Consider the following 26843-nt stretch of genomic DNA (forward strand, 5'->3'; position numbering starts at 1 on the left):
AAATTATCAAAAGATGTTGCAATTCATGCCACATTGGAGAGAAATAAAGTTTGATGGTTATAAATTTTGGGTGGGTTACAATTTAGAGTTATTGTATTTTAAGACTTTTAATTTACTTTACGTTACAATTACATAATGGTTAATTATGGCCATTAAGTATGAATGTTACAAATCTTGGAATCTCTTTAATAGTTTCATTTTGAGGCTGTATATAAAGCCATGTATGTTGTATTTTTAAGTAGACTTGGAAAATATAGTAAAAGAAGCATTTGTGCTTTTCTTTAGCCAATGGCTAAGTTTCTTTGCAATTCTATGTAGTTTAGGTTGCATGTAGAATCATTCAAGCTAGACATGATCGATCTTGCTTGTGGAGTGATTCGAATCTCAAACAAGTGTTTGAGATATTTGATCAACAAGAATCATTCAAGCTAGACATGATCGATCTTGCTTGTGGAGTGATTCGAATCTCAATCAAGTGTTCTTGCCTTGAGATATTCGATCAACAAGGTAATCCGAATCTTACTCCCCTTGTAGTGATTCCTTATCATATCACCTTGGGTTTAAGTTTAAGGTTGTATCATCGAGAATGCATGAAGCCAAGGATGCAGGTTCAGACTATGTCACTTCAAGCACAAGAACCCTTGGATGTAAGTACAAATTGTGTCTCTTGGAAAACATGAAGCCTGAGACACAGGTTGTCGCACTCATGACTCGTACCATAGATCATAAAGGAAATGTCTTATGGACCAAAAGAAGAACTAAGGAAAGAACCTAAAACAAGTCTAAGCTTAAAGACAAGAATAAAAATTAGAACACGGATCAAGACCCAAATTTTTAGAACTTAGAACCCAAAACCTTAGACCTAAGGTCCTAAGGTCTTTAGATCAGAACTATGGTTAAGACCTCATATTCCAAGGCCTAGGTCCTTGGGCTAGTTCAGAACCTAAACGCCTAAGTTCTAAAGACAAGAACAAGCCTATATGTCATTGAGAACTAACACAAAAAAAAGGTCCCACCGAGATTTGAACTCAGGTTACTGGATTCAGAGTCCAATGTCCTAACCACTAGACCATGGGACCACATATTTTTATAAGATTTTTTACACGTTTTTATTTTTTATTTTCTTTTAAAGTAATGAAACAAAAAACAAGAATCATTTGTATTTTTCAATTTTTATAATCTTACTTGAATTCTCCTCTTTAGCACAAATTGGGGCATTCCGAGAATCGAACTCGGGACCTCTCGCACCCGAAGCGAGAATCATACCACTAGNTATATTTTATTACTTAAGCCTCGAGAATTAAGAACCTAAGAACCCATGAAACTAAGAGAATGTTCTAAGGACAAGAATCGAGAAAAGACCACTCAAGAATAAAGGATCAAGGTCCTCATTTTCAAAAACTCAAGAAACCCCCACATATCCTATGGTACAGCTCTTCATGACTCATACTTTGTCTTTTGGAACGTAAAAAGTCTTGGAGGTAGGTTTGTAGACTGCATTACTTTGAACGTAAGAAGCCTTGGATGCAGGTTTTAGACTACACTGCTCAAAAGGTATGAAACCTTAGTTGTAGGTATTCATACCACAACGCTCATAACAAATGAAGCCTTTGTCGTAGGTATTAAGACTACACAACTCATAACATAAAAAGTTTTGAATGCAGGTTTCAGACTATACCACTTTGGTTGTAAGAAGCCTTGTGATATGAACCAAGAGACATCAATCATACAATATGCTTCAATGAAGATGTGAAGAAAATGTTGTCAAAATTATCAAAAGATGTTGCAATTCATGCCACATTGGAGAGAAATAAAGTTTGATGGTTATAAATTTTGGGTGGGTTACAATTTAGAGTTATTGTATTTTAAGACTTTTAATTTACTTTACGTTACAATTACATAATGGTTAATTATGGCCATTAAGTATGAATGTTACAAATCTTGGAATCTCTTTAATAGTTTCATTTTGAGGCTGTATATAAAGCCATGTATGTTGTATTTTTAAGTAGACTTGGAAAATATAGTAAAAGAAGCATTTGTGCTTTTCTTTAGCCAATGGCTAAGTTTCTTTGCAATTCTATGTAGTTTAGGTTGCATGTAGAATCATTCAAGCTAGACATGATCGATCTTGCTTGTGGAGTGATTCGAATCTCAATCAAGTGTTCTTGCCTTGAGATATTCGATCAACAAGGTAATCCGAATCTTACTCCCCTTGTACTGATTCCTTATCATATCACCTTGGGTTTAAGTTTAAGGTTGTATCATCGAGAATGCATGAAGCCAAGGATGCAGGTTCAGACTATGTCACTTCAAGCACAAGAACCCTTGGATGTAAGTACAAATTGTGTCTCTTGGAAAACATGAAGCCTGAGACACAGGTTGTCGCACTCATGACTCGTACCATAGATCATAAAGGAAATGTCTTATGGACCAAAAGAAGAACTAAGGAAAGAACCTAAAACAAGTCTAAGCTTAAAGACAAGAATAAAAATTAGAACACGGATCAAGACCCAAATTTTTAGAACTTAGAACCCAAAACCTTAGACCTAAGGTCCTAAGGTCTTTAGATCAGAACTATGGTTAAGACCTCATATTCCAAGGCCTAGGTCCTTGGGCTAGTTCAGAACCTAAACGCCTAAGTTCTAAAGACAAGAACAAGCCTATATGTCATTGAGAACTAACACAAAAAAAAGGTCCCACCGAGATTTGAACTCAGGTTACTGGATTCAGAGTCCAATGTCCTAACCACTAGACCATGGGACCACATATTTTTATAAGATTTTTTACACGTTTTTATTTTTTATTTTCTTTTAAAGTAATGAAACAAAAAACAAGAATCATTTGTATTTTTCAATTTTTATAATCTTACTTGAATTCTCCTCTTTAGCACAAATTGGGGCATTCCGAGAATCGAACTCGGGACCTCTCGCACCCGAAGCGAGAATCATACCACTAGACCAAATGCCCACCTGTTGGCAATTTTTTTGTATCATAATAATTACATTCATTTATTTGATCTATCCAGCATCGTGTTCAGAGAGAACAGAAAAAAATAGTTGAAGTTATTACACAATGTAAGATTTAGTTTCATAGTTTCACTTCATTCACGTAAGTAAAACAATGATAGAATCTTAAGATTTAGATAGACATTTTCAAGTACGTAGTGATTCCCCTGCACAGTTACCATTAAGCAAGGCATGAGGTTGGTTATGGACGCGTAACTTGATAGTTTTTTGGATTACCTTGCCCAGTAGATTCGTGCTATAGGAGGTCATTGATCATGCAGGTAGTTAGTGATTGCCCTGCAAGGTAGATCCGTCCTGTGGGAAGGTAATGATCACTCGAGTAGTCTGTAGAGCTGGCACGTAGANTCTCTTTAATAGTTTCATTTTGAGGCTGTATATAAAGCCATGTATGTTGTATTTTTAAGTAGACTTGGAAAATATAGTAAAAGAAGCATTTGTGCTTTTCTTTAGCCAATGGCTAAGTTTCTTTGCAATTCTATGTAGTTTAGGTTGCATGTAGAATCATTCAAGCTCGACATGATCAATCTTGCTTGTGGAGTGATTCGAATCTCAAACAAGTGTTTGAGATATTTGATCAACAAGAATCATTCAAGCTAGACATGATCGATCTTGCTTGTGGAGTGATTCGAATCTCAATCAAGTGTTCTTGCCTTGAGATATTCGATCAACAAGGTAATCCGAATCTTACTCCCCTTGTACTGATTCCTTATCATATCACCTTGGGTTTAAGTTTAAGGTTGTATCATCGAGAATGCATGAAGCCAAGGATGCAGGTTCAGACTATGTCACTTCAAGCACAAGAACCCTTGGATGTAAGTACAAATTGTGTCTCTTGGAAAACATGAAGCCTGAGACACAGGTTGTCGCACTCATGACTCGTACCATAGATCATAAAGGAAATGTCTTATGGACCAAAAGAAGAACTAAGGAAAGAACCTAAAACAAGTCTAAGCTTAAAGACAAGAATAAAAATTAGAACACGGATCAAGACCCAAATTTTTAGAACTTAGAACCCAAAACCTTAGACCTAAGGTCCTAAGGTCTTTAGATCAGAACTATGGTTAAGACCTCATATTCCAAGGCCTAGGTCCTTGGGCTAGTTCAGAACCTAAACGCCTAAGTTCTAAAGACAAGAACAAGCCTATATGTCATTGAGAACTAACACAAAAAAAAGGTCCCACCGAGATTTGAACTCAGGTTACTGGATTCAGAGTCCAATGTCCTAACCACTAGACCATGGGACCACATATTTTTATAAGATTTTTTACACGTTTTTATTTTTTATTTTCTTTTAAAGTAATGAAACAAAAAACAAGAATCATTTGTATTTTTCAATTTTTATAATCTTACTTGAATTCTCCTCTTTAGCACAAATTGGGGCATTCCGAGAATCGAACTCGGGACCTCTCGCACCCGAAGCGAGAATCATACCACTAGACCAAATGCCCACCTGTTGGCAATTTTTTTGTATCATAATAATTACATTCATTTATTTGATCTATCCAGCATCGTGTTCAGAGAGAACAGAAAAAAATAGTTGAAGTTATTACACAATGTAAGATTTAGTTTCATAGTTTCACTTCATTCACGTAAGTAAAACAATGATAGAATCTTAAGATTTAGATAGACATTTTCAAGTACGTAGTGATTCCCCTGCACAGTTACCATTAAGCAAGGCATGAGGTTGGTTATGGACGCGTAACTTGATAGTTTTTTGGATTACCTTGCCCAGTAGATTCGTGCTATAGGAGGTCATTGATCATGCAGGTAGTTAGTGATTGCCCTGCAAGGTAGATCCGTCCTGTGGGAAGGTAATGATCACTCGAGTAGTCTGTAGAGCTGGCACGTAGAGGGGGTAGCGACCTCGACCTTGGAGTTCTACATGGCTTGTGGGATGGATTCTCCAGCTACCTCCCATGGATCATGAGAGGACTAGCACTCACCATGCTATCCCCACTTAACAGCGTGTCAAAGAAATTTAGGAGTGATTCAAGTATCGAAAGCTAAAGAACTGAGGTCTCAAACACAAACGACGAGGTAAGTAACAATCTTAGACATCTCTTAAGAAATACTGGTAGGAATCCTTGGGTTGTAAGTAGGAACCTTAAGTTAAGCATTGAAATTAAGGAAATATGAAAGAAAAAGTCTAGGAATCATGAGCTAAGAGCCTGAATCGTACGTTTTACTCGGGAATCAAATAACGTTAAAATAAACCACTAAATGAACTTCACTTCCCATGAAATTTTAAAGTTGATCGTTAAGGGTACATTTGAAATTAGTTTATATTGGTTGACTTTGGATAAGAATAAGTGGCTAAGCCAAAAAAAAAAAAAAAAAACAACAAAGAAAAATGACCAAAATGCTCCTATGACAGTCACCTTCGGTTCAAGACATTAACGATGTCTAAATAACATGAAATTTTGTAATAGACCTTATTTCATGATGATGAAGGATTATGTAAAGTTTCAAATTAATTAGAGCAGGTTTAGAGGCTAAAGCAAGACTTATGTGTAAAATGACCAAAAAAGCCTTAAATTACCTTACGATATTTCTAAGTCCAGATTTTAATAAATGAACATGCGTAAATCAAATTAAATCAAATTAGGGACATAAGTTAAAAGGCGATATACTCCTTATGACACTAACTAAGATCCAATTTTTATGAAACATATTATCACCTCTCTGATATTTTGTATCAACCATGCACGTTAGGGTAATATGTTAATAATTTATGAGATTTGAGTAGAGCTTAAGAAGATATGTTATGACCTATGCCTAAAAAATTAAGAACGTTAGAACCCAAAAAACTAATAGAATGTTCTAAAAACAAGAAACGAGTAAAAGACCAACACGACTCTCATATCCATTAAGACAAGATAAATGTTAGGTACCACGCAAGAATAAAAGATCGATGTCCTCATACTCAAAAACTCAAGAAACCCCTACACCTCCCACGGTACATCATGTTTATGACTTAGATTATATCACTTGGAATGTAAGAAGCTTTGGATGTGAGTTCCAGACTACATCACTTGGAATAGAACACAAACTGATGAAAGAACCAAGAACAAGACTAAGTGAGGACAAGAGAAGTGTTAAGAAACTTGTTCCCTACAAGGCTATAAAAGTAATTTGAAGATTCAGTGTCCTACCGTTTCATTGGAACTCAGTGAGCGAGCAATGTAATAACTGCTTTTCTATACATGAACGGACTCGAAGAGTACAAATCCTTTCTACCATTACACGTTGCATACATATCATTTTATAGTTGTATATTTCTAATATCAATTGGCAATTGTTAATGGTAACTAAACCATATGACTAAATTAGCTCAAATGAAATGAAAAAAAAAAAAAACGAATTGGGGCATTCCGAGAATCGAACTCGGGACCTCTCGCACCCAAAGCGAGAATCATACCACTAGACCAAATGCCCTCTTCGGCTAAAAGATTTAAAATAAATTATAAATATCTAAAAGATTAATTTTTATACTGGTTAAATATGTCTTAATTTTTTTATTTTATATTCTATATATTTTAAAATGAACTAATCTATCAAATAGGTTGTGACCTCACATGCAAGACAGACAAGGATAACCCTCTGGCAAGACTGAGAAGTGCCATGATCCGATCGAGAAGATCAGTGCATCATCCAACACACTGAAAGTGTGCATTGACCAACCCAAAATTTCAAGTTGTTAACCCAAGCAACCTAAATAGAATCTACAAATCAACCTAACCTGAACCTTTATTATCAGGTTGGGTTAGATATTTAAGTTGTTAAAAAAATCATATTTATCTATAATACATGTTACATTAATAATTAAAATAATACGCAACCGTCAATATTCTTAATATTCATAATAATCTTAAAAATACGTTCATATTCTTTAAACAGATTTGAGAGATTATGGCTAATAATATGGGTATGTTAGCGTTGAATTAGTATTGTTATCTTCTAATTTAAGCCAAAAATTAGTTTAATATCCATTGGCTTATCGTTAATTAAGGTTTGAATCACTAATCTCCACCTTCCATCTCTTCATCTCTTTCATTATTTATACACACATCCCTTCAACACATTCTCACAACACAAAATAAAACAAGAGAGTGGCATTCACATTGGCATTTGCATAGCCACATAGCCACTCTCCCGGTCTCTGTCTCCGTGTCGGTTTTGTTCGTTCGGTCGATCGATTGTGTTTCAAGGGGACGGTGTAGGGAACCCGTGTGAGGTACACTAAAGGAAGCCATGGCTAGCTTTTCAGGAACCACACAGAAGTGCATGGCTTGTGACAAGACCGTTTATCTTGTCGATAAGCTTACCGCCGATAATAGGGTCTTCCATAAGGCTTGCTTCCGATGCTACCATTGCAAGGGCACTCTCAAGGTAATTACACGTTCTCGTCAGAGTCATGAGGTTCAAATCTTCATATTTCATTTTAACGTCTTTCGAACATGTTGGTTTTGCAGCTTAGCAACTACTGTTCGTTCGAGGGAGTGTTGTACTGCAGGCCTCACTATGATCAACTCTTCAAGAGAACTGGCAGCCTTGACAAAAGCTTCGAAGGCAATATTTCTTTATTTGTTTATAGTCGTTAAAATGTATTTTCTCGCTACTTTTTCTTCCAACATGATTCAAGACTCGAACATATGGCAAGGTTATCCATAACGTTGAGTTGCTCACGGCTCACTTGTTCAATTGGTTAGAATAAGTGCCGCACAATTGTTGTCCCACTATCGCAGAGTGTGATTGTGACCCACTTTCAATGAATATTCGAGTTCTAAAATTTAATTTCCTTTTTGTCAGGAACTCCGAAAATCGTGAAGGTAGAAAAACCCACCGACAACGAGGTATAATTTCTTCGTTTTGTAATCTACTTTTTCGACATGCTTTGTAACTATTACGGATGGATTGAGTTGGGTTGGATTGGATTATCGAACAGAAAGCGAGTGCGAAGTCAAACCTATTTGCTGGAACCCGAGACAAATGTGCAGGGTGTACGAAGACGGTTTATCCCCTTGAAAAGGTAACGGTGAACGGGACGGCGTACCATAAGAGCTGCTTCAAGTGCAGCCATGGAGGGTGCACAATAAGCCCATCAAACTACATAGCACATGAGGGGAAGCTATACTGCAAGCACCACCACATTCAACTGTTCAAGGAGAAGGGCAATTACAGCCAGCTTGAAACTGAGCGCCAAAAGAGCAATGCAGTGGCAATGAAATTAGGTGCTTCACTGGAAATTGCAGCTGAATCATAGTTTGAGATTGGAACAAACAACACAACAAAGTGCTTCATTTTATTGTTTTCCTGTTTGTTTAAAGGGGTCTTTAATTCTCTGTGCAAGTCAGTTCCAACGCTAATGCTACATTATTTCATTAATCTATGAGGCTTCTTCATATTAATTTGCCTTCATAATTCCATTATTATTTATTTCCACTATACCCACTTTAATTTAGATAGTTTTTTAAAAATATGTTAAAAAAAAAAATGGGTCATCAAAAAACCTTTCACAAAAAATCCAATATAACACTTATAGTTCTAGCTTTAGAATACGTTTTTCGTGTCTTTTCTATAATTGAAAGAGGCAAATATAATACCTTAAACTATAGATATTTGTCTATAATAAGATGTGAAATACGATAGATGTAATCAACAAAAGGAACATTGGTTTGACCCACAACACTTATGGTCCAAGCTCGAGCTCTATGTTGAATTCACCAAACTAAGCCCACCACAAGCTTCCTCTCCCTTCGAGGACAATAGTTTTTTTTTTTTTTTTTTTTTTTTTTTTTNTTGGAATATTAGGGTATAACCTTATATCTGTTCAGACCTTAATCAAGGCTCGACTTCTTTTTCTAGAGCTCTAGAACAATTGTTCGACATTTGAGGATTTTATTGACATTGCTAAGTTAAGGGCATAACTTTGATACCATATTCTTGAATCATGAACCTCTAAAATGATATGATATTATTCCTGATTCAATTATTCGGAATTGAGTTAGGTTTGTGTTAACTACGTTGAATTTCTAGATGACATGCACTAGTGAAAAGCATAGCCGAAAAGAAACAAATAATAAGAAAAATGAGGTAAATGAAGGGTAATAAATGCTGAAAATGTATATAGTTTAGGAGCAAGGTTCAAGATATATGAAGAGAAGTAGAGTTGGTATAAATAAGAATATAAAGATAGAGATAAAACCATTGCGACATTGGATATTAAATTAACATTTCATACACCATATGATCACTCACTCACTCACTCACTCACTCACTCACAAAAAGCTTCCTGCTTATGTTCTTAAAAGCAAGCATCCAACACGAAGCAACAGCAAAGAGCAGCCACACTGTCAATTTCACAAACAAACTTTTAATTACTTCCTAACTACACTTCTCTTATATATTCCATATTCCAATTTTTCATTTGAATCACCTCAATCAAATGGAATCTCAATAAATCATTCAACCCAAGAGCTACATTTAATAAGTTCGGATTTAATAAGTTCGGCTCCGCGTTCAAATCTTTATTTAAACTATAAATGTGAGAAGGGATAGAAATAAATTTCAAACTAATCTTTAAAACGCGTCTGTTAGGGGAAGGTTTTCACACCGGTGGTTTGTTCTCCTCCTCAACCAATGTGGGACATCACAATCCACCCCCCCTTCGGGGCCCAGCATCCTCGCTGGCACTCTTTCCTTCCTCCAATCGATGTGGGACCGCCCCAAATCCACCCCCTTTGGGGCCAGCGTCCTTACTGGCACACTACCTCGTGTCTATCGCCTTTCGCGGAACAGCGAGAAGGCTGGCACATCGTCCAAAACTTGGCTCTGATACCATTTGTAACGACTAAGATTCACCGCTAGCAGATATTATCCTATTTGGACTTCCTCTCAAGGCTTTAAAATGTAGGGGAAGGTTTCCGCACCCTTATAAATGGTGGTTTGTTCTCCTCCCCAATCAACGTGGGACATCACAATATATAGGAACTTTTGTTGCAAGAACTCAATCCACACAAATTTCCAAAACATTCTATTGTCAGATTCCTTCAAAAATAAATCGAGAAATTTACGGGAAGTGGAGACAATGACAGTGGACATCTCTGAGTTTAACTATAATATTGCTCGAATCTAGTTCTACATATTCCGAAAAAATGGACCGAAATTAATTTTAATTTTGTATATAGTTAGTCTAAAAAATTTATTTCAAAAAAATTGAGGTTTAAATAAACATTAAAAAACAAATTCAAAGTTTAAAAAATGACAAAAAGACCCTTCTGGAACGCATTTTTTTTGTTTGAAAAAGGAAAGAAAACGAAAAGCACTTTTTGTTCCACCGAAACGAAAAAGGGTTCGACAAATCAACGAAATCTGCGCCTCTGTTCATGTGAGCAATATCTTTCCAACCTGTGTCAGTTTTTACGACTCGACGGTTTCCAAATTCCTCAACATCAAAACAGCAATCAATCCACTAACACTAACAGCCAACGCAAACACTATTTCCTAAACTAACAATCTCCGCCGCATCGCCTCAATTTCAATTCGAAAAACGCAGTTTAAATCGCATCAAGGAAGATCAAAAACGAAATAGAAGCAAATACTTACCAGCCTTCGAGGAATCCAACTTCTTGCCGTTGTTGTTGATATTGAGGCGGAGGTTGACCGTACGCCGGTCCATAAGCCGGAGGCGGATATCCTGCCTGTGGATAACCAGCAGGAGGATAACCAGCCGGCGGCGGATGTCCTGGAGGCGGATAAGCGTCCTTCGGATAACCTTCAGGCGGATAACCTAAAATCATCGACATTCACAGAATCAAAGCCGGAAATCAGTCAAATCGAAGCGCGAAAGCGAGACGAAAACAAAGAGTAGATCGTTTTTTACTTAAATACAACACGATCCGTTCGATTTGAACCTTAGAAATTCAAGAAAATGCATCAGAACTAAGAGCATTGGTTTAGATGTTACCTTGCGGCGGAGGAACGCCGACGGGAGGCGGAGGCTGGTTGAAGTAACTCATTTTCTTCCACTACTTTCTCTCGGAGATTTCTTGCGCGATCGGATGGATTTTATTAGTAGCCAAACAGAGAAACCAGAGAGCTATAACTATGAAAACTATTTGAATAAAGAATTACTTCGTGTCCGGATTTTTATTTTCTTTTTTATTTCCTTTTAATTTGAATTTTTTATATTCCCTCCTTCAAACTTTTAAACGGCGCGTTAGTAGTTTACAACAAATTTCGTTATATTCTTAAACTTTTTTAAACTAAATTAATAGAAAAAAAAAATACTTTAAATAATTGTTCGTTAATATCTTTTAATTTTTTTGATAATATAAATAATATTATCGTGATATTATGTATTAAAAAATACTCATAAAATTTTAACTGTCGCATTAAAATCATTAATTTTTATAAAAAAAAGTTTAAATTTTTTTATCGTCAATATATAGACAAAATTCGTCTATCAATACTTCATAAATTATCTTGTTTTTTAAATTCGAGGTATTAATAAAACTTTAAAATTTTTTATTTTTAACACTGTTTGAAAGTGCATTTTTAGAGTTAATAGTATTAACGGGTCGTGTAAGGTTTTTTTTTTTTTTTTTTTTTAATTANACTTTTGAAAGTTTATAAATATTTTTTAAATAAAGTTAAAAGCGGGAGAGTATATTTATTTTTTTAGACAAAATATCTAAAATTTAATGCATATTATTTATAATATACTTATTAATAAATGAAAATTAGATTAAATTTTAAGACATATTATTGTTTTATTAATAAATTATTGTAATGGTATAAGATTTATAGGTATATCATGTATTATATAATTTTATTAAAATTACTTATTTTAGAATAATTATTTAGATTTATTGGAAAGTAAAATAAAAAACTTAAAATTAAATTAAATTGATTATCTATTTAGTTTTACAAATAATGAAAATTTGTATAATGAAAGGAATGTCGGTCATCAAAGAAACCAATACTGCCACGTCAGCTACCTAGGCATAGAAATCAAGGGTCCAGATGCATTGAAATATTTAGATTAACTTTGACGGTAATAATAAAGGAAACGTACAATAAAATCGGTGGGGCGCACCACACATGATTAGATGTTGATTTTACAGCTCAGCCCATCTTCATATACACCTAAACCACGTGGCTGCATTATTATTTTGATTATGATGCTTTATGAAAATCATGTTTTTTTTTTTTTTTTTTTTTTTTTTTTTTTTTTTTTTTTTTTTTTTNTTTTTTTTTTTTTTTTACCTTTTTCAAATTGAGTTTAAATCAGCTCGGAATTAAATTTAGGTTCGACACTTGATAGCTCTGATATCTTTTAGGCAAACTCTAGAGTAAAGTTACGAGAGCTTATGTTGAAAGTGGACAATATCATACTATTGTCGAGAGTCGTGATTCCTAATAGTTTCAAGTAAAACATCTTTAAATATGAAGTTCATATGATTAAGTCATCGAACGGGAAAGTGTACCTCGTTGTTATAAGTAGTAATTTTCAAATCTTTTAGGTTTTTCTTATTCATCCTATTCTCAATATCATTTTCGTTCAGATGTCGTGTTGGGTCCTTCATGTATATCTCGTTTACTTGAGTGACAATATATATGGATGGAAACCGTTTATTACCTTATAAATTATTTCTCTCTTTGATTTAATCTCTTACCTCTATCAATTTTTTCTTAATTTGTTCTTAATTTGTTCTTCTTTGGGCTTTCCCTTTCGGGGTTCTTCTCAAGACTTTAAAACGCGTCTGTGTTTCCACACCCTTATAAATGGGCAAATATTGTCTTTTTTGATCCACAGCTAGCAAATATTGTCTTATTTGGGCTTTCTCTTTCGGGGTTTCCACACCCTTAAATGGGCAGATAATATTGTTTTCTTTGGGCTTTCCCTTTCGGGGTTCTTCTCAAGACTTTAAAACCCGTCTGTCTGCTAGGAAAAGATTTCCACACCCTTATAAATCGGCAGATATTGTCTTCTTTGGGCTTTCCCTTTCGGGGTTTCCACACCCTTAAATGGGCAGATAATATTGTCTCTTTGAGCTTTCCCTTTCGAGGTTCTTCTCAAGACTTTAAAACCCGTCTGTCTGCTAGGGAAAGGTTTCCACACCCTTATAAATGGGCAGATATTGTCTTCTTTGCACTTTTCGTTTCGGGGTTCTTCTCAAGGCAACACGTCTGTCTACTAGGGGAAGGTTTCCACACCCTTATAAAACGATGGTTTGTTCTCCTCTCCAACCAACGTGCGACATCACAATTTATGAAATGGGGTAAATATGGTAAAATGGTAAATTGTTTGAAAATTTTGAAGTGAAATTTAGTTTCAACATATATGAAGTAAATTCTCAATTTTAAGGTTTAAAATTTTTATTTCTAAATAATAATTTTATTTATAAAAATAAAATGAATCCCTTGATTTTAGTTGGTTTGATTTTATTTTGTGAAGATCTTTACACTTTATTCTAATCATTATTATATAGTAAAAAACAAAGGAAAAAATGAAGAAAGTGACAAGATTATTGACTTGCAATGATATAACTTTAAACTTGCAATAATATTGGATTCGAAATTTATGGAATATAATATTATTTTGAAAATTTTGACCCTTATTTTCTTTTCTTTTTTAATTATAATTTTCAAACATTTGTATATCGAAACAATTGGCCATTACTCACTCAAGTCCACCGCTAGCCGATATTGTTCTCTTTGGACTTTCCCTTTCGGGCTTCCTCTCAAAGCTTTAAAACTTGTCTTTTCAGAGTTATAATGGTATCAGAGCCAAACATTGAACTATGTGCTAGTGAGGAGGTTGTTCCCCAAAGGGGTAGACACGAGGCGATGTGCCATTAAGGATGCTAGGCCCCGAAGGGGGGAGGATTTGGTGGGGTCCCACATCTATTGAAGAAAGGAACAAGTGCTAGTGAGGACCCTGGCCCCGAAGGGAGGTGGATTGTGTTATCCCACATTGGTTGGGGAGGAGAACGAAACTACCTTTATAAGCGTGGAAACCTTTCCCTGTGTTTTAAAACCTTGAATAGAAGCCCGAAAGGAAAAACCCAAAGAGGACAATATCTGCTAGCGGTGGGTCTCGGTCGTTACAACTTATCTTTGAAGAAATCACATTTCATACTTGTATCCTGACAATATGTTCAGGTTACTTACTCTTTGTTTCTAAGAGTAAAGACTATTTCTATAGGCGAACACGAGTTCTTCCCACTGATATGCATCTTAAATTTTTTTGTATTACAATTTTGAGGGCTAGAACGAAACCCATAAATTTGTAGTTTTGAATTCAAATAACTTGATGTGGCAATGAAATCAATATATTCTAGAAGGAATCGGGGAAAAATTTGGACCATAGGATGAAATTATCGAGTAGGGACATAAAGATAATTAATGAAAAGATCTAGAATATTGTAGGTCGGGCACGAGGCTAAAGATGATAGGTGTTGAGGTGCATGTGCGCGTGGCTGCGATTGAGGGTGCAATTGGGCAAAGCTTTAGGCGCGTGGGACAGGATTAGAGAGCACGTGTGACCTCAGATTTGACTTCGGTTTGTCTCATTCGACTTCTTTTGACCTATTCTATCAAGATTAAACTATATTGAACTTAGAAATTGTGAAATGTAGGTCCGAGAAATTGTGATAAAATTACCCTATTTAGAGTAAATTACGAGAAGAAAGGAGTTAGCTAAGTAGCGTATTGAAACTCTTAAACGAGTTCTTAACCTTTTTTTTTTTATATATATGTAAGCATGTTGATAGCTTAATATAATAAATATGAGTGAGTGGTATGATTTAATTTATGATATCGACGAATGTCTGCTTAAGATGTGTGCATGCTTCAAATTCGAAATGGAAATATAGGTTGTATGAAGTTTAGTCTACTGATCCGCGCAAAATTCATGAGCAACGCGTTGTGTGCTAAGTTGGGAGCAATGAGTATTCCTGATCGTCAAATTATATGATACAGGTCGTCCGAGAGTTTAGGTTGATGGGTCTAAGAATAAATAGAGCCAACAGTCCAAGCTTGAAGTTAGTCGGAATACCTTTTAACGAACAAAAGGTCCTAGTAAATGAAAGTAGGAACCACGGGATAATAAAACTAAAGAATTAACCGGAAAGATAGTCAACTTAGCTACTTACTGATTAATCTAATTTACTCATCAAATTTATTTACGTTCGTCTTTCTAGATAAGCTTGACGTAGGGTGATCGAGTCTATGATACAACTAAGTTGGAGACTTCAGAGAATCTCGTCTAGACTTGAGTCTGTTTACCTATGTTTTTATTTATTTTAAAGAACCGTTTGTTTTCAAGAATTATAGCTCCTCTGAAATCTATTCAAATCAGATTATCTCGAGATCTTAGTCGAAAGNAAAGGTTTCCACACCCTTATAAATGGGCAGATATTGTCTTCTTTGCACTTTTCGTTTCGGGGTTCTTCTCAAGGCAACACGTCTGTCTACTAGGGGAAGGTTTCCACACCCTTATAAAACGATGGTTTGTTCTCCTCTCCAACCAACGTGCGACATCACAATTTATGAAATGGGGTAAATATGGTAAAATGGTAAATTGTTTGAAAATTTTGAAGTGAAATTTAGTTTCAACATATATGAAGTAAATTCTCAATTTTAAGGTTTAAAATTTTTATTTCTAAATAATAATTTTATTTATAAAAATAAAATGAATCCCTTGATTTTAGTTGGTTTGATTTTATTTTGTGAAGATCTTTACACTTTATTCTAATCATTATTATATAGTAAAAAACAAAGGAAAAAATGAAGAAAGTGACAAGATTATTGACTTGCAATGATATAACTTTAAACTTGCAATAATATTGGATTCGAAATTTATGGAATATAATATTATTTTGAAAATTTTGACCCTTATTTTCTTTTCTTTTTTAATTATAATTTTCAAACATTTGTATATCGAAACAATTGGCCATTACTCACTCAAGTCCACCGCTAGCCGATATTGTTCTCTTTGGACTTTCCCTTTCGGGCTTCCTCTCAAAGCTTTAAAACTTGTCTTTTCAGAGTTATAATGGTATCAGAGCCAAACATTGAACTATGTGCTAGTGAGGAGGTTGTTCCCCAAAGGGGTAGACACGAGGCGATGTGCCATTAAGGATGCTAGGCCCCGAAGGGGGGAGGATTTGGTGGGGTCCCACATCTATTGAAGAAAGGAACAAGTGCTAGTGAGGACCCTGGCCCCGAAGGGAGGTGGATTGTGTTATCCCACATTGGTTGGGGAGGAGAACGAAACTACCTTTATAAGCGTGGAAACCTTTCCCTGTGTTTTAAAACCTTGAATAGAAGCCCGAAAGGAAAAACCCAAAGAGGACAATATCTGCTAGCGGTGGGTCTCGGTCGTTACAACTTATCTTTGAAGAAATCACATTTCATACTTGTATCCTGACAATATGTTCAGGTTACTTACTCTTTGTTTCTAAGAGTAAAGACTATTTCTATAGGCGAACACGAGTTCTTCCCACTGATATGCATCTTAAATTTTTTTGTATTACAATTTTGAGGGCTAGAACGAAACCCATAAATTTGTAGTTTTGAATTCAAATAACTTGATGTGGCAATGAAATCAATATATTCTAGAAGGAATCGGGGAAAAATTTGGACCATAGGATGAAATTATCGAGTAGGGACATAAAGATAATTAATGAAAAGATCTAGAATATTGTAGGTCGGGCACGAGGCTAAAGATGATAGGTGTTGAGGTGCATGTGCGCGTGGCTGCGATTGAGGGTGCAATTGGGCAAAGCTTTAGGCGCGTGGGACAGGATTAGAGAGCACGTGTGACCTCAGATTTGACTTCGGTTTGTCTCATTCGACTTCTTTTGACCTATTCTATCAAGATTAAACTATATTGAACTTAGAAATTGTGAAATGTAGGTCCGAGAAATTGTGATAAAATTACCCTATTTAGAGTAAATTACGAGAAGAAAGGAGTTAGCTAAGTAGCGTATTGAAACTCTTAAACGAGTTCTTAACCTTTTTTTTTTTATATATATGTAAGCATGTTGATAGCTTAATATAATAAATATGAGTGAGTGGTATGATTTAATTTATGATATCGACGAATGTCTGCTTAAGATGTGTGCATGCTTCAAATTCGAAATGGAAATATAGGTTGTATGAAGTTTAGTCTACTGATCCGCGCAAAATTCATGAGCAACGCGTTGTGTGCTAAGTTGGGAGCAATGAGTATTCCTGATCGTCAAATTATATGATACAGGTCGTCCGAGAGTTTAGGTTGATGGGTCTAAGAATAAATAGAGCCAACAGTCCAAGCTTGAAGTTAGTCGGAATACCTTTTAACGAACAAAAGGTCCTAGTAAATGAAAGTAGGAACCACGGGATAATAAAACTAAAGAATTAACCGGAAAGATAGTCAACTTAGCTACTTACTGATTAATCTAATTTACTCATCAAATTTATTTACGTTCGTCTTTCTAGATAAGCTTGACGTAGGGTGATCGAGTCTATGATACAACTAAGTTGGAGACTTCAGAGAATCTCGTCTAGACTTGAGTCTGTTTACCTATGTTTTTATTTATTTTAAAGAACCGTTTGTTTTCAAGAATTATAGCTCCTCTGAAATCTATTCAAATCAGATTATCTCGAGATCTTAGTCGAAAGTCTAGGGTCATATAAACACTCGATAATTCAACTTATCGTTCAGTTTTTCTCTTCGTTGGTAAGCTTTCACACTAGTTTTACTACTGTGTTTTGTAACTTACCGTTGAGTTTTTCTCTTAGTCGAAAGTCTAGGTTTCGTTCGAAATTGTGAATGTTCTAAAGGTTGAGTTAAACGTACTCCGTCACTTAATATTTGCAACATTACTACAGGAGAACAATTTTGACACGATCATGACCCGTCTTAATACACAAATTATTAAAATTAATTACACAATTATTTCCATTTTTCATTCAATGGAATACCATTCAAGCTCTTCATCAATAGAGACATCCAAGCCCAAGATTCCAAAGGCAGCAACAACAAATGAGAGCCAAGCTGCCAAAAGTTTCAATTTAAACCAAAAGCTCGAGTCGAAGTAAAGTATAGGAACCAGAATGATATTGTAACTAAAACTACACGGAAATCAAAAGCTCGAGNTAATTATAATTTTCAAACATTTGTATATCGAAACAATTGGCCATTACTCACTCAAGTCCACCGCTAGCCGATATTGTTCTCTTTGGACTTTCCCTTTCGGGCTTCCTCTCAAAGCTTTAAAACTTGTCTTTTCAGAGTTATAATGGTATCAGAGCCAAACATTGAACTATGTGCTAGTGAGGAGGTTGTTCCCCAAAGGGGTAGACACGAGGCGATGTGCCATTAAGGATGCTAGGCCCCGAAGGGGGGAGGATTTGGTGGGGTCCCACATCTATTGAAGAAAGGAACAAGTGCTAGTGAGGACCCTGGCCCCGAAGGGAGGTGGATTGTGTTATCCCACATTGGTTGGGGAGGAGAACGAAACTACCTTTATAAGCGTGGAAACCTTTCCCTGTGTTTTAAAACCTTGAATAGAAGCCCGAAAGGAAAAACCCAAAGAGGACAATATCTGCTAGCGGTGGGTCTCGGTCGTTACAACTTATCTTTGAAGAAATCACATTTCATACTTGTATCCTGACAATATGTTCAGGTTACTTACTCTTTGTTTCTAAGAGTAAAGACTATTTCTATAGGCGAACACGAGTTCTTCCCACTGATATGCATCTTAAATTTTTTTGTATTACAATTTTGAGGGCTAGAACGAAACCCATAAATTTGTAGTTTTGAATTCAAATAACTTGATGTGGCAATGAAATCAATATATTCTAGAAGGAATCGGGGAAAAATTTGGACCATAGGATGAAATTATCGAGTAGGGACATAAAGATAATTAATGAAAAGATCTAGAATATTGTAGGTCGGGCACGAGGCTAAAGATGATAGGTGTTGAGGTGCATGTGCGCGTGGCTGCGATTGAGGGTGCAATTGGGCAAAGCTTTAGGCGCGTGGGACAGGATTAGAGAGCACGTGTGACCTCAGATTTGACTTCGGTTTGTCTCATTCGACTTCTTTTGACCTATTCTATCAAGATTAAACTATATTGAACTTAGAAATTGTGAAATGTAGGTCCGAGAAATTGTGATAAAATTACCCTATTTAGAGTAAATTACGAGAAGAAAGGAGTTAGCTAAGTAGCGTATTGAAACTCTTAAACGAGTTCTTAACCTTTTTTTTTTTATATATATGTAAGCATGTTGATAGCTTAATATAATAAATATGAGTGAGTGGTATGATTTAATTTATGATATCGACGAATGTCTGCTTAAGATGTGTGCATGCTTCAAATTCGAAATGGAAATATAGGTTGTATGAAGTTTAGTCTACTGATCCGCGCAAAATTCATGAGCAACGCGTTGTGTGCTAAGTTGGGAGCAATGAGTATTCCTGATCGTCAAATTATATGATACAGGTCGTCCGAGAGTTTAGGTTGATGGGTCTAAGAATAAATAGAGCCAACAGTCCAAGCTTGAAGTTAGTCGGAATACCTTTTAACGAACAAAAGGTCCTAGTAAATGAAAGTAGGAACCACGGGATAATAAAACTAAAGAATTAACCGGAAAGATAGTCAACTTAGCTACTTACTGATTAATCTAATTTACTCATCAAATTTATTTACGTTCGTCTTTCTAGATAAGCTTGACGTAGGGTGATCGAGTCTATGATACAACTAAGTTGGAGACTTCAGAGAATCTCGTCTAGACTTGAGTCTGTTTACCTATGTTTTTATTTATTTTAAAGAACCGTTTGTTTTCAAGAATTATAGCTCCTCTGAAATCTATTCAAATCAGATTATCTCGAGATCTTAGTCGAAAGTCTAGGGTCATATAAACACTCGATAATTCAACTTATCGTTCAGTTTTTCTCTTCGTTGGTAAGCTTTCACACTAGTTTTACTACTGTGTTTTGTAACTTACCGTTGAGTTTTTCTCTTAGTCGAAAGTCTAGGTTTCGTTCGAAATTGTGAATGTTCTAAAGGTTGAGTTAAACGTACTCCGTCACTTAATATTTGCAACATTACTACAGGAGAACAATTTTGACACGATCATGACCCGTCTTAATACACAAATTATTAAAATTAATTACACAATTATTTCCATTTTTCATTCAATGGAATACCATTCAAGCTCTTCATCAATAGAGACATCCAAGCCCAAGATTCCAAAGGCAGCAACAACAAATGAGAGCCAAGCTGCCAAAAGTTTCAATTTAAACCAAAAGCTCGAGTCGAAGTAAAGTATAGGAACCAGAATGATATTGTAACTAAAACTACACGGAAATCAAAAGCTCGAGAAACAAGCTCAATTGAACTCGGGATTCGACTTATTAAAACTCAACTCAATCCAACTACATTAGTGACCTAACTATAGCTCGGATCGAGTTGGATAGTTCAATAATTTTCGAGTTCTCGACTATGAGATAAAAAGGAGAACGAAACTTACCAGCTTTCCCAGTAACTATAGGTTTGTTGTTCTTGCCGTTGTTGGGATTGAACCACGACGTAGGTACATTGATTTTGAGGGTTTGTGTGAGGGTATTGTAGGGGTGGGTATCCTTGTGGAGGGTAACCTTGGTAGGGATGGGGATAGGGATATCCTTGAGAAGGATAAGAATAGCCATAAGAGTATTCTTGTGCAGGATATGCAGAATTGGGTTGGGGTTGTCCTTGTCCTGGATTATCATGTAGAGGAGGACAGGATGGCGGTGGATATGCTCCCGGAGGATACCCTTCATGTGGATAAATAGGTTTATATATGCATCATGTCCCAAACAAAAATCCAATTTAAACATTAATTTCTACTCCAATTAATATTTATTTTTATTTGTTCTTACTTTTGTGTAATATCAACCTTAATATATAAAATTAAGTATAAGAAGTCTGATATTCCACATTTGTTGGAGAAGAGAACGAAACACTTTTGTAAGGGTATGGAAACCTTCCACGAGCAGACATGTTTTAAAGTCTTGAGGAAAGGCCCAAAAAGAACAATATCTGCTAGCGGTGGACGTAGGCCGTTACAAGAACTAAAATTTTATTTTATTTAAAATTTGCCCACTAAAATTTTGAGATGATTAGGTTTTGTTAGGAATTACGACTCTCCACAATGGTATGATATTGTNTCTCGGTCGTTACAACTTATCTTTGAAGAAATCACATTTCATACTTGTATCCTGACAATATGTTCAGGTTACTTACTCTTTGTTTCTAAGAGTAAAGACTATTTCTATAGGCGAACACGAGTTCTTCCCACTGATATGCATCTTAAATTTTTTTGTATTACAATTTTGAGGGCTAGAACGAAACCCATAAATTTGTAGTTTTGAATTCAAATAACTTGATGTGGCAATGAAATCAATATATTCTAGAAGGAATCGGGGAAAAATTTGGACCATAGGATGAAATTATCGAGTAGGGACATAAAGATAATTAATGAAAAGATCTAGAATATTGTAGGTCGGGCACGAGGCTAAAGATGATAGGTGTTGAGGTGCATGTGCGCGTGGCTGCGATTGAGGGTGCAATTGGGCAAAGCTTTAGGCGCGTGGGACAGGATTAGAGAGCACGTGTGACCTCAGATTTGACTTCGGTTTGTCTCATTCGACTTCTTTTGACCTATTCTATCAAGATTAAACTATATTGAACTTAGAAATTGTGAAATGTAGGTCCGAGAAATTGTGATAAAATTACCCTATTTAGAGTAAATTACGAGAAGAAAGGAGTTAGCTAAGTAGCGTATTGAAACTCTTAAACGAGTTCTTAACCTTTTTTTTTTTATATATATGTAAGCATGTTGATAGCTTAATATAATAAATATGAGTGAGTGGTATGATTTAATTTATGATATCGACGAATGTCTGCTTAAGATGTGTGCATGCTTCAAATTCGAAATGGAAATATAGGTTGTATGAAGTTTAGTCTACTGATCCGCGCAAAATTCATGAGCAACGCGTTGTGTGCTAAGTTGGGAGCAATGAGTATTCCTGATCGTCAAATTATATGATACAGGTCGTCCGAGAGTTTAGGTTGATGGGTCTAAGAATAAATAGAGCCAACAGTCCAAGCTTGAAGTTAGTCGGAATACCTTTTAACGAACAAAAGGTCCTAGTAAATGAAAGTAGGAACCACGGGATAATAAAACTAAAGAATTAACCGGAAAGATAGTCAACTTAGCTACTTACTGATTAATCTAATTTACTCATCAAATTTATTTACGTTCGTCTTTCTAGATAAGCTTGACGTAGGGTGATCGAGTCTATGATACAACTAAGTTGGAGACTTCAGAGAATCTCGTCTAGACTTGAGTCTGTTTACCTATGTTTTTATTTATTTTAAAGAACCGTTTGTTTTCAAGAATTATAGCTCCTCTGAAATCTATTCAAATCAGATTATCTCGAGATCTTAGTCGAAAGTCTAGGGTCATATAAACACTCGATAATTCAACTTATCGTTCAGTTTTTCTCTTCGTTGGTAAGCTTTCACACTAGTTTTACTACTGTGTTTTGTAACTTACCGTTGAGTTTTTCTCTTAGTCGAAAGTCTAGGTTTCGTTCGAAATTGTGAATGTTCTAAAGGTTGAGTTAAACGTACTCCGTCACTTAATATTTGCAACATTACTACAGGAGAACAATTTTGACACGATCATGACCCGTCTTAATACACAAATTATTAAAATTAATTACACAATTATTTCCATTTTTCATTCAATGGAATACCATTCAAGCTCTTCATCAATAGAGACATCCAAGCCCAAGATTCCAAAGGCAGCAACAACAAATGAGAGCCAAGCTGCCAAAAGTTTCAATTTAAACCAAAAGCTCGAGTCGAAGTAAAGTATAGGAACCAGAATGATATTGTAACTAAAACTACACGGAAATCAAAAGCTCGAGAAACAAGCTCAATTGAACTCGGGATTCGACTTATTAAAACTCAACTCAATCCAACTACATTAGTGACCTAACTATAGCTCGGATCGAGTTGGATAGTTCAATAATTTTCGAGTTCTCGACTATGAGATAAAAAGGAGAACGAAACTTACCAGCTTTCCCAGTAACTATAGGTTTGTTGTTCTTGCCGTTGTTGGGATTGAACCACGACGTAGGTACATTGATTTTGAGGGTTTGTGTGAGGGTATTGTAGGGGTGGGTATCCTTGTGGAGGGTAACCTTGGTAGGGATGGGGATAGGGATATCCTTGAGAAGGATAAGAATAGCCATAAGAGTATTCTTGTGCAGGATATGCAGAATTGGGTTGGGGTTGTCCTTGTCCTGGATTATCATGTAGAGGAGGACAGGATGGCGGTGGATATGCTCCCGGAGGATACCCTTCATGTGGATAAATAGGTTTATATATGCATCATGTCCCAAACAAAAATCCAATTTAAACATTAATTTCTACTCCAATTAATATTTATTTTTATTTGTTCTTACTTTTGTGTAATATCAACCTTAATATATAAAATTAAGTATAAGAAGTCTGATATTCCACATTTGTTGGAGAAGAGAACGAAACACTTTTGTAAGGGTATGGAAACCTTCCACGAGCAGACATGTTTTAAAGTCTTGAGGAAAGGCCCAAAAAGAACAATATCTGCTAGCGGTGGACGTAGGCCGTTACAAGAACTAAAATTTTATTTTATTTAAAATTTGCCCACTAAAATTTTGAGATGATTAGGTTTTGTTAGGAATTACGACTCTCCACAATGGTATGATATTGTCCACTTTGAGCATAAGCTCTCGTGGCTTTGATTTGTGCTTCCTCAAAAGGCCTCATTCTAATGGAGATAGTATTCCTCAAAACCCATGATCTTCCACTAAATTAACCAATGTGAGCCTCACTCCCAATAGTCCTCAACAGGTTATGATCCGAACAACTCGATTATAATTCACAATAAAAAAAATAAAGATAAAAGTAATGTAACCCAACTTTTTATAGTTTGAATTGGATGGTTCGAGTTGATCAAATCATATGAACACTCGTAAACGATATTAAGTATTTGGACTAAGAAAAAGACTCGAAAAAGAATAAATTAGAGGATACCTTGAGGAGGAGGAACCCCAACAGGAGGAGGGTGCTGCTCGTGAAAACTCATCTCTATTCTTTCTCTTTGAAACCACATTGTAAATTCCTTTTATAAATCCCTTTTGGGACAATGATTCCAAGTGGATTGACGTCAAAACCAAAGACTTTTATTGCTTAAATCGATTAATATTATCGTAAGCATACATAGAATAAGATGTAAATGAAAAGGTTTTACATTATTATTATTTAAGTTATTTGTCTATATTAATTCAACGAACTCAAAATTTATTGAACTATGCTCGTGTGTTGTAGGGTTAAATGTAGTTATGGAAACTTCGAACATAAGTATTTTTTAATATAACGAATGTGGATTGTAAAGGTTAAACCTCTAATATCAAAGGAATAACATGTCAATTACTGTTGAGCGTTTAGTTTGATTATGTATGTAAGACTTGCTTTATTTTATTTTATTGTTGAATCTAACATGACCAGCTATCACGCTCCAATCGTAACCAGCCCAGGTCGGGAGGAGAAGTAATGACCCACTGGCATACGCGTGGGTGTTGTCATAACCAGAGAGCTATGAGGGTGATCACAGGCATTTGCATGAGCATTGTCATCGTCTTGAGCTATCACGGTAACCGCAAGGTGTCACAACTTTGCTATTAAGATAGTAGATAGTGACACTCAAGTTGTGACAAGCAAAGCTACAACTCCCAAGTGGCGTCCATTTGGCTACGCGAGGGCCTAAACGAGTGTCATGATGGGACCAAGAAATAATGTGCATCATCTAACACACCAGACATAGTGGGCATTGAGGAGAAGATGAGACATAAGCAAGATAAGGGCTACGAGTAGACACGAGTCAAAGATAGACTTGTTGAAGAGTCGGGTAGGGCCTCGGGCCTTAACCTCAAAAGTCAGGGTTCTGGAGTCAAGTCTGTCCATATAAAATATGAATGCTCACCAATTTGGTGTCAATCGGACATGGGACAAACACTCTACGACACTGTATGACCGTTTGCCAAAATGACATCTACACGAGGAGGATTGAAAATGTCTCAGTATGTTAGGGAGAGACATGGTGTCAGCTACCCACCACCCCTAGGCCATGTGACCTAAGTGAGGTACCTTGCAGCACATATGTGTGTCACAGTGCAGACGAGCTTTGCAGGATGAGCATCTTCCTTTGAAAAGAGTCATTCAAGGACAGTACCAAACGACACGGGTATATCGATATTGGATTATACACCAACTATTTGGAACAGATGCCGTAAATGGTTTAGCATGGACACAGAAGAGTCCAATGCTCAATGAGAACTCGGATGGATGGATGGATGTTCCAGATGTCATGTTGAGATGGTCGACACATTGGTCTGTTCCCAACAGATATGTCCGAACAAGCCAAGATGACCAAGCTATCCTGAGACATGGGATGACATCACGATGCATGGGTCGTGTTGTTGGAAACCAAGATGAGATGATGGGACGCTACGTTGCATTGAGAGACCTTGGCCCTAAGTAGAGGCAAGGTCAAACTAAATGACTTGACCTAGTGTAGAAGCAAGTCGTTGTGTCGTGTATGCAAACTTAATAACTATTCACTAAAGGCCAAAGTAGATGATCATGTATGCCCTTACTTGGTTTTGTTAACAGGGCACACAAACCCTTGCTGTCTACCATCTCAACATATTCTGCCTTTCTTTGTCCCTCCCTTCTTTCCATCCATTCCCATCAAAATCCCAACCAAAAACACAAAACCCCCTTCAATTCTATTCCAATTACGATCAAAAATCAAATCTTTTTTCGTTTATGTTCTGTTTGGGAAGTGGGAAAATCAAAATTATATTGTTCTTATGGATCATCGCCATAATTTGTTTGTTTCTTCAAATGGGTCTGTGGAATCTGGCTGGACTGTGTACTTGGAGGATTCCTCGTCCATGTTTACTCCAAGAATTCAAAATGAAGAACTGGATTTGTCTATGCTTTCTGATGCTTCTTCTGGTCCTCCAATTTTCCGGGAAAATGAACCTGTTTTCCCGGAAAATGAATCTGGTCGGTGCTTTTGTGATACCACGGCCACACTTTTCCCAAAAGGTAGCCGGAAAATGAAGGGCGGTGACGGCCGACGGCGGCCGGAGCAAACGGCGTCGTTTCTTGATGACACTGCTAGCTCTGATCCCAACTTCAACTTCCATAATTCGGTAGAGAATTTTTAAAGTTTTATTTAATTTTTAAAATTTGAAATTATTTTGATTAATTTTGGTTTAAAATTCAGGAGAGCTCAACCAGCTGCCAAAACCCATCTGGAAATCAAAGGCAGAAGAAGAATCAGTTAAGCCAATTAAGAAGGTTTCGAGTATATTCTTCGAAAGACACGACGATTTATATCGATTTCCTTTCAAATATTTATGGTTTAATTCTAAACTCGTTTTTTTTTTTCATCCACTTCAACTCAATGTAGGCAGATCAACGGGAAGAGGTCGGGATTGATGTAGATGGGAGATGCTTATCAACGATATCACTTTTTTTCTATCTTTTATGTTTAGCGATAAGTAGAGATGGGAGATTAAATCTTCCCTCTCTTAAACCGAGATGTATGTCTTTTAACTTGTTGAGCTATATTCAAGTTGATGTCTCTATCCTCACGGATAGAATAGGACCGAATAGGGCAGAATATCGGGAGTTGTGGTAGAAAAAGTTTTTATTTGGG

General features: G+C 36.0%; 3 protein-coding genes and 6 non-coding genes across 10 annotated transcripts; 2 read left to right on the plus strand and 7 right to left on the minus strand.

The window, feature by feature from the left end:
* Positions 1 to 1007: 1007 nt before the first annotated feature.
* Positions 1008 to 1079, minus strand: TRNAQ-CUG. Its single transcript has one exon. It is a non-coding gene; the product is annotated as a tRNA-Gln (tRNA).
* Positions 1080 to 2691: 1612 nt separating this feature from the next.
* On the minus strand, positions 2692 to 2763 carry TRNAQ-CUG. The gene has a single exon. It is a non-coding gene; the product is annotated as a tRNA-Gln (tRNA).
* Positions 2764 to 2895: 132 nt separating this feature from the next.
* Positions 2896 to 2967, minus strand: TRNAP-CGG. The gene has a single exon. It is a non-coding gene; the product is annotated as a tRNA-Pro (tRNA).
* Positions 2968 to 4198: 1231 nt separating this feature from the next.
* Positions 4199 to 4270, minus strand: TRNAQ-CUG. The gene has a single exon. It is a non-coding gene; the product is annotated as a tRNA-Gln (tRNA).
* Positions 4271 to 4402: 132 nt separating this feature from the next.
* On the minus strand, positions 4403 to 4474 carry TRNAP-CGG. The gene has a single exon. It is a non-coding gene; the product is annotated as a tRNA-Pro (tRNA).
* A 1915-nt stretch (positions 4475 to 6389) lies between these two features.
* Positions 6390 to 6461, minus strand: TRNAP-UGG. The gene has a single exon. It is a non-coding gene; the product is annotated as a tRNA-Pro (tRNA).
* Positions 6462 to 7168: 707 nt separating this feature from the next.
* On the plus strand, positions 7169 to 8427 carry LOC111792594 (LIM domain-containing protein WLIM1-like). Its single transcript, XM_023674106.1, has 4 exons — positions 7169 to 7415; positions 7499 to 7595; positions 7836 to 7879; positions 7972 to 8427. Exons 1-4 carry the CDS (start codon positions 7278 to 7280, stop codon positions 8287 to 8289), a joined length of 597 nt encoding a protein of 198 aa, XP_023529874.1. The 5' UTR covers positions 7169 to 7277; the 3' UTR covers positions 8290 to 8427.
* A 693-nt stretch (positions 8428 to 9120) lies between these two features.
* Positions 9121 to 11176, minus strand: LOC111792596 (cysteine-rich and transmembrane domain-containing protein WIH2-like). Its single transcript, XM_023674107.1, has 3 exons — positions 10993 to 11176; positions 10632 to 10815; positions 9121 to 9376 (listed from the first exon to the last, which is right to left on the minus strand). The coding sequence occupies exons 1-3, from the start codon at positions 11042 to 11044 to the stop codon at positions 9331 to 9333; spliced, it is 282 nt and encodes a 93-aa protein (XP_023529875.1). The 5' UTR covers positions 11045 to 11176; the 3' UTR covers positions 9121 to 9330.
* Positions 11177 to 25883: 14707 nt separating this feature from the next.
* Positions 25884 to 26843, plus strand: LOC111793463. Of its 2 annotated transcripts, none has more exons than XM_023675357.1 (3): positions 25884 to 26334; positions 26409 to 26482; positions 26595 to 26843. In XM_023675357.1, the coding sequence occupies exons 1-3, from the start codon at positions 25987 to 25989 to the stop codon at positions 26626 to 26628; spliced, it is 456 nt and encodes a 151-aa protein (XP_023531125.1). In that variant the 5' UTR covers positions 25884 to 25986; the 3' UTR covers positions 26629 to 26843. The 2 variants fall into 2 exon arrangements, with proteins under 2 accessions (XP_023531125.1, XP_023531126.1); XM_023675358.1 differs by having other exon boundaries at positions 26409 to 26464.

This window comes from Cucurbita pepo, chromosome LG04 (assembly GCF_002806865.2).
Source record: "Cucurbita pepo subsp. pepo cultivar mu-cu-16 chromosome LG04, ASM280686v2, whole genome shotgun sequence".
NCBI classification, from domain to species: Eukaryota; Viridiplantae; Streptophyta; class Magnoliopsida; order Cucurbitales; family Cucurbitaceae; genus Cucurbita; species Cucurbita pepo.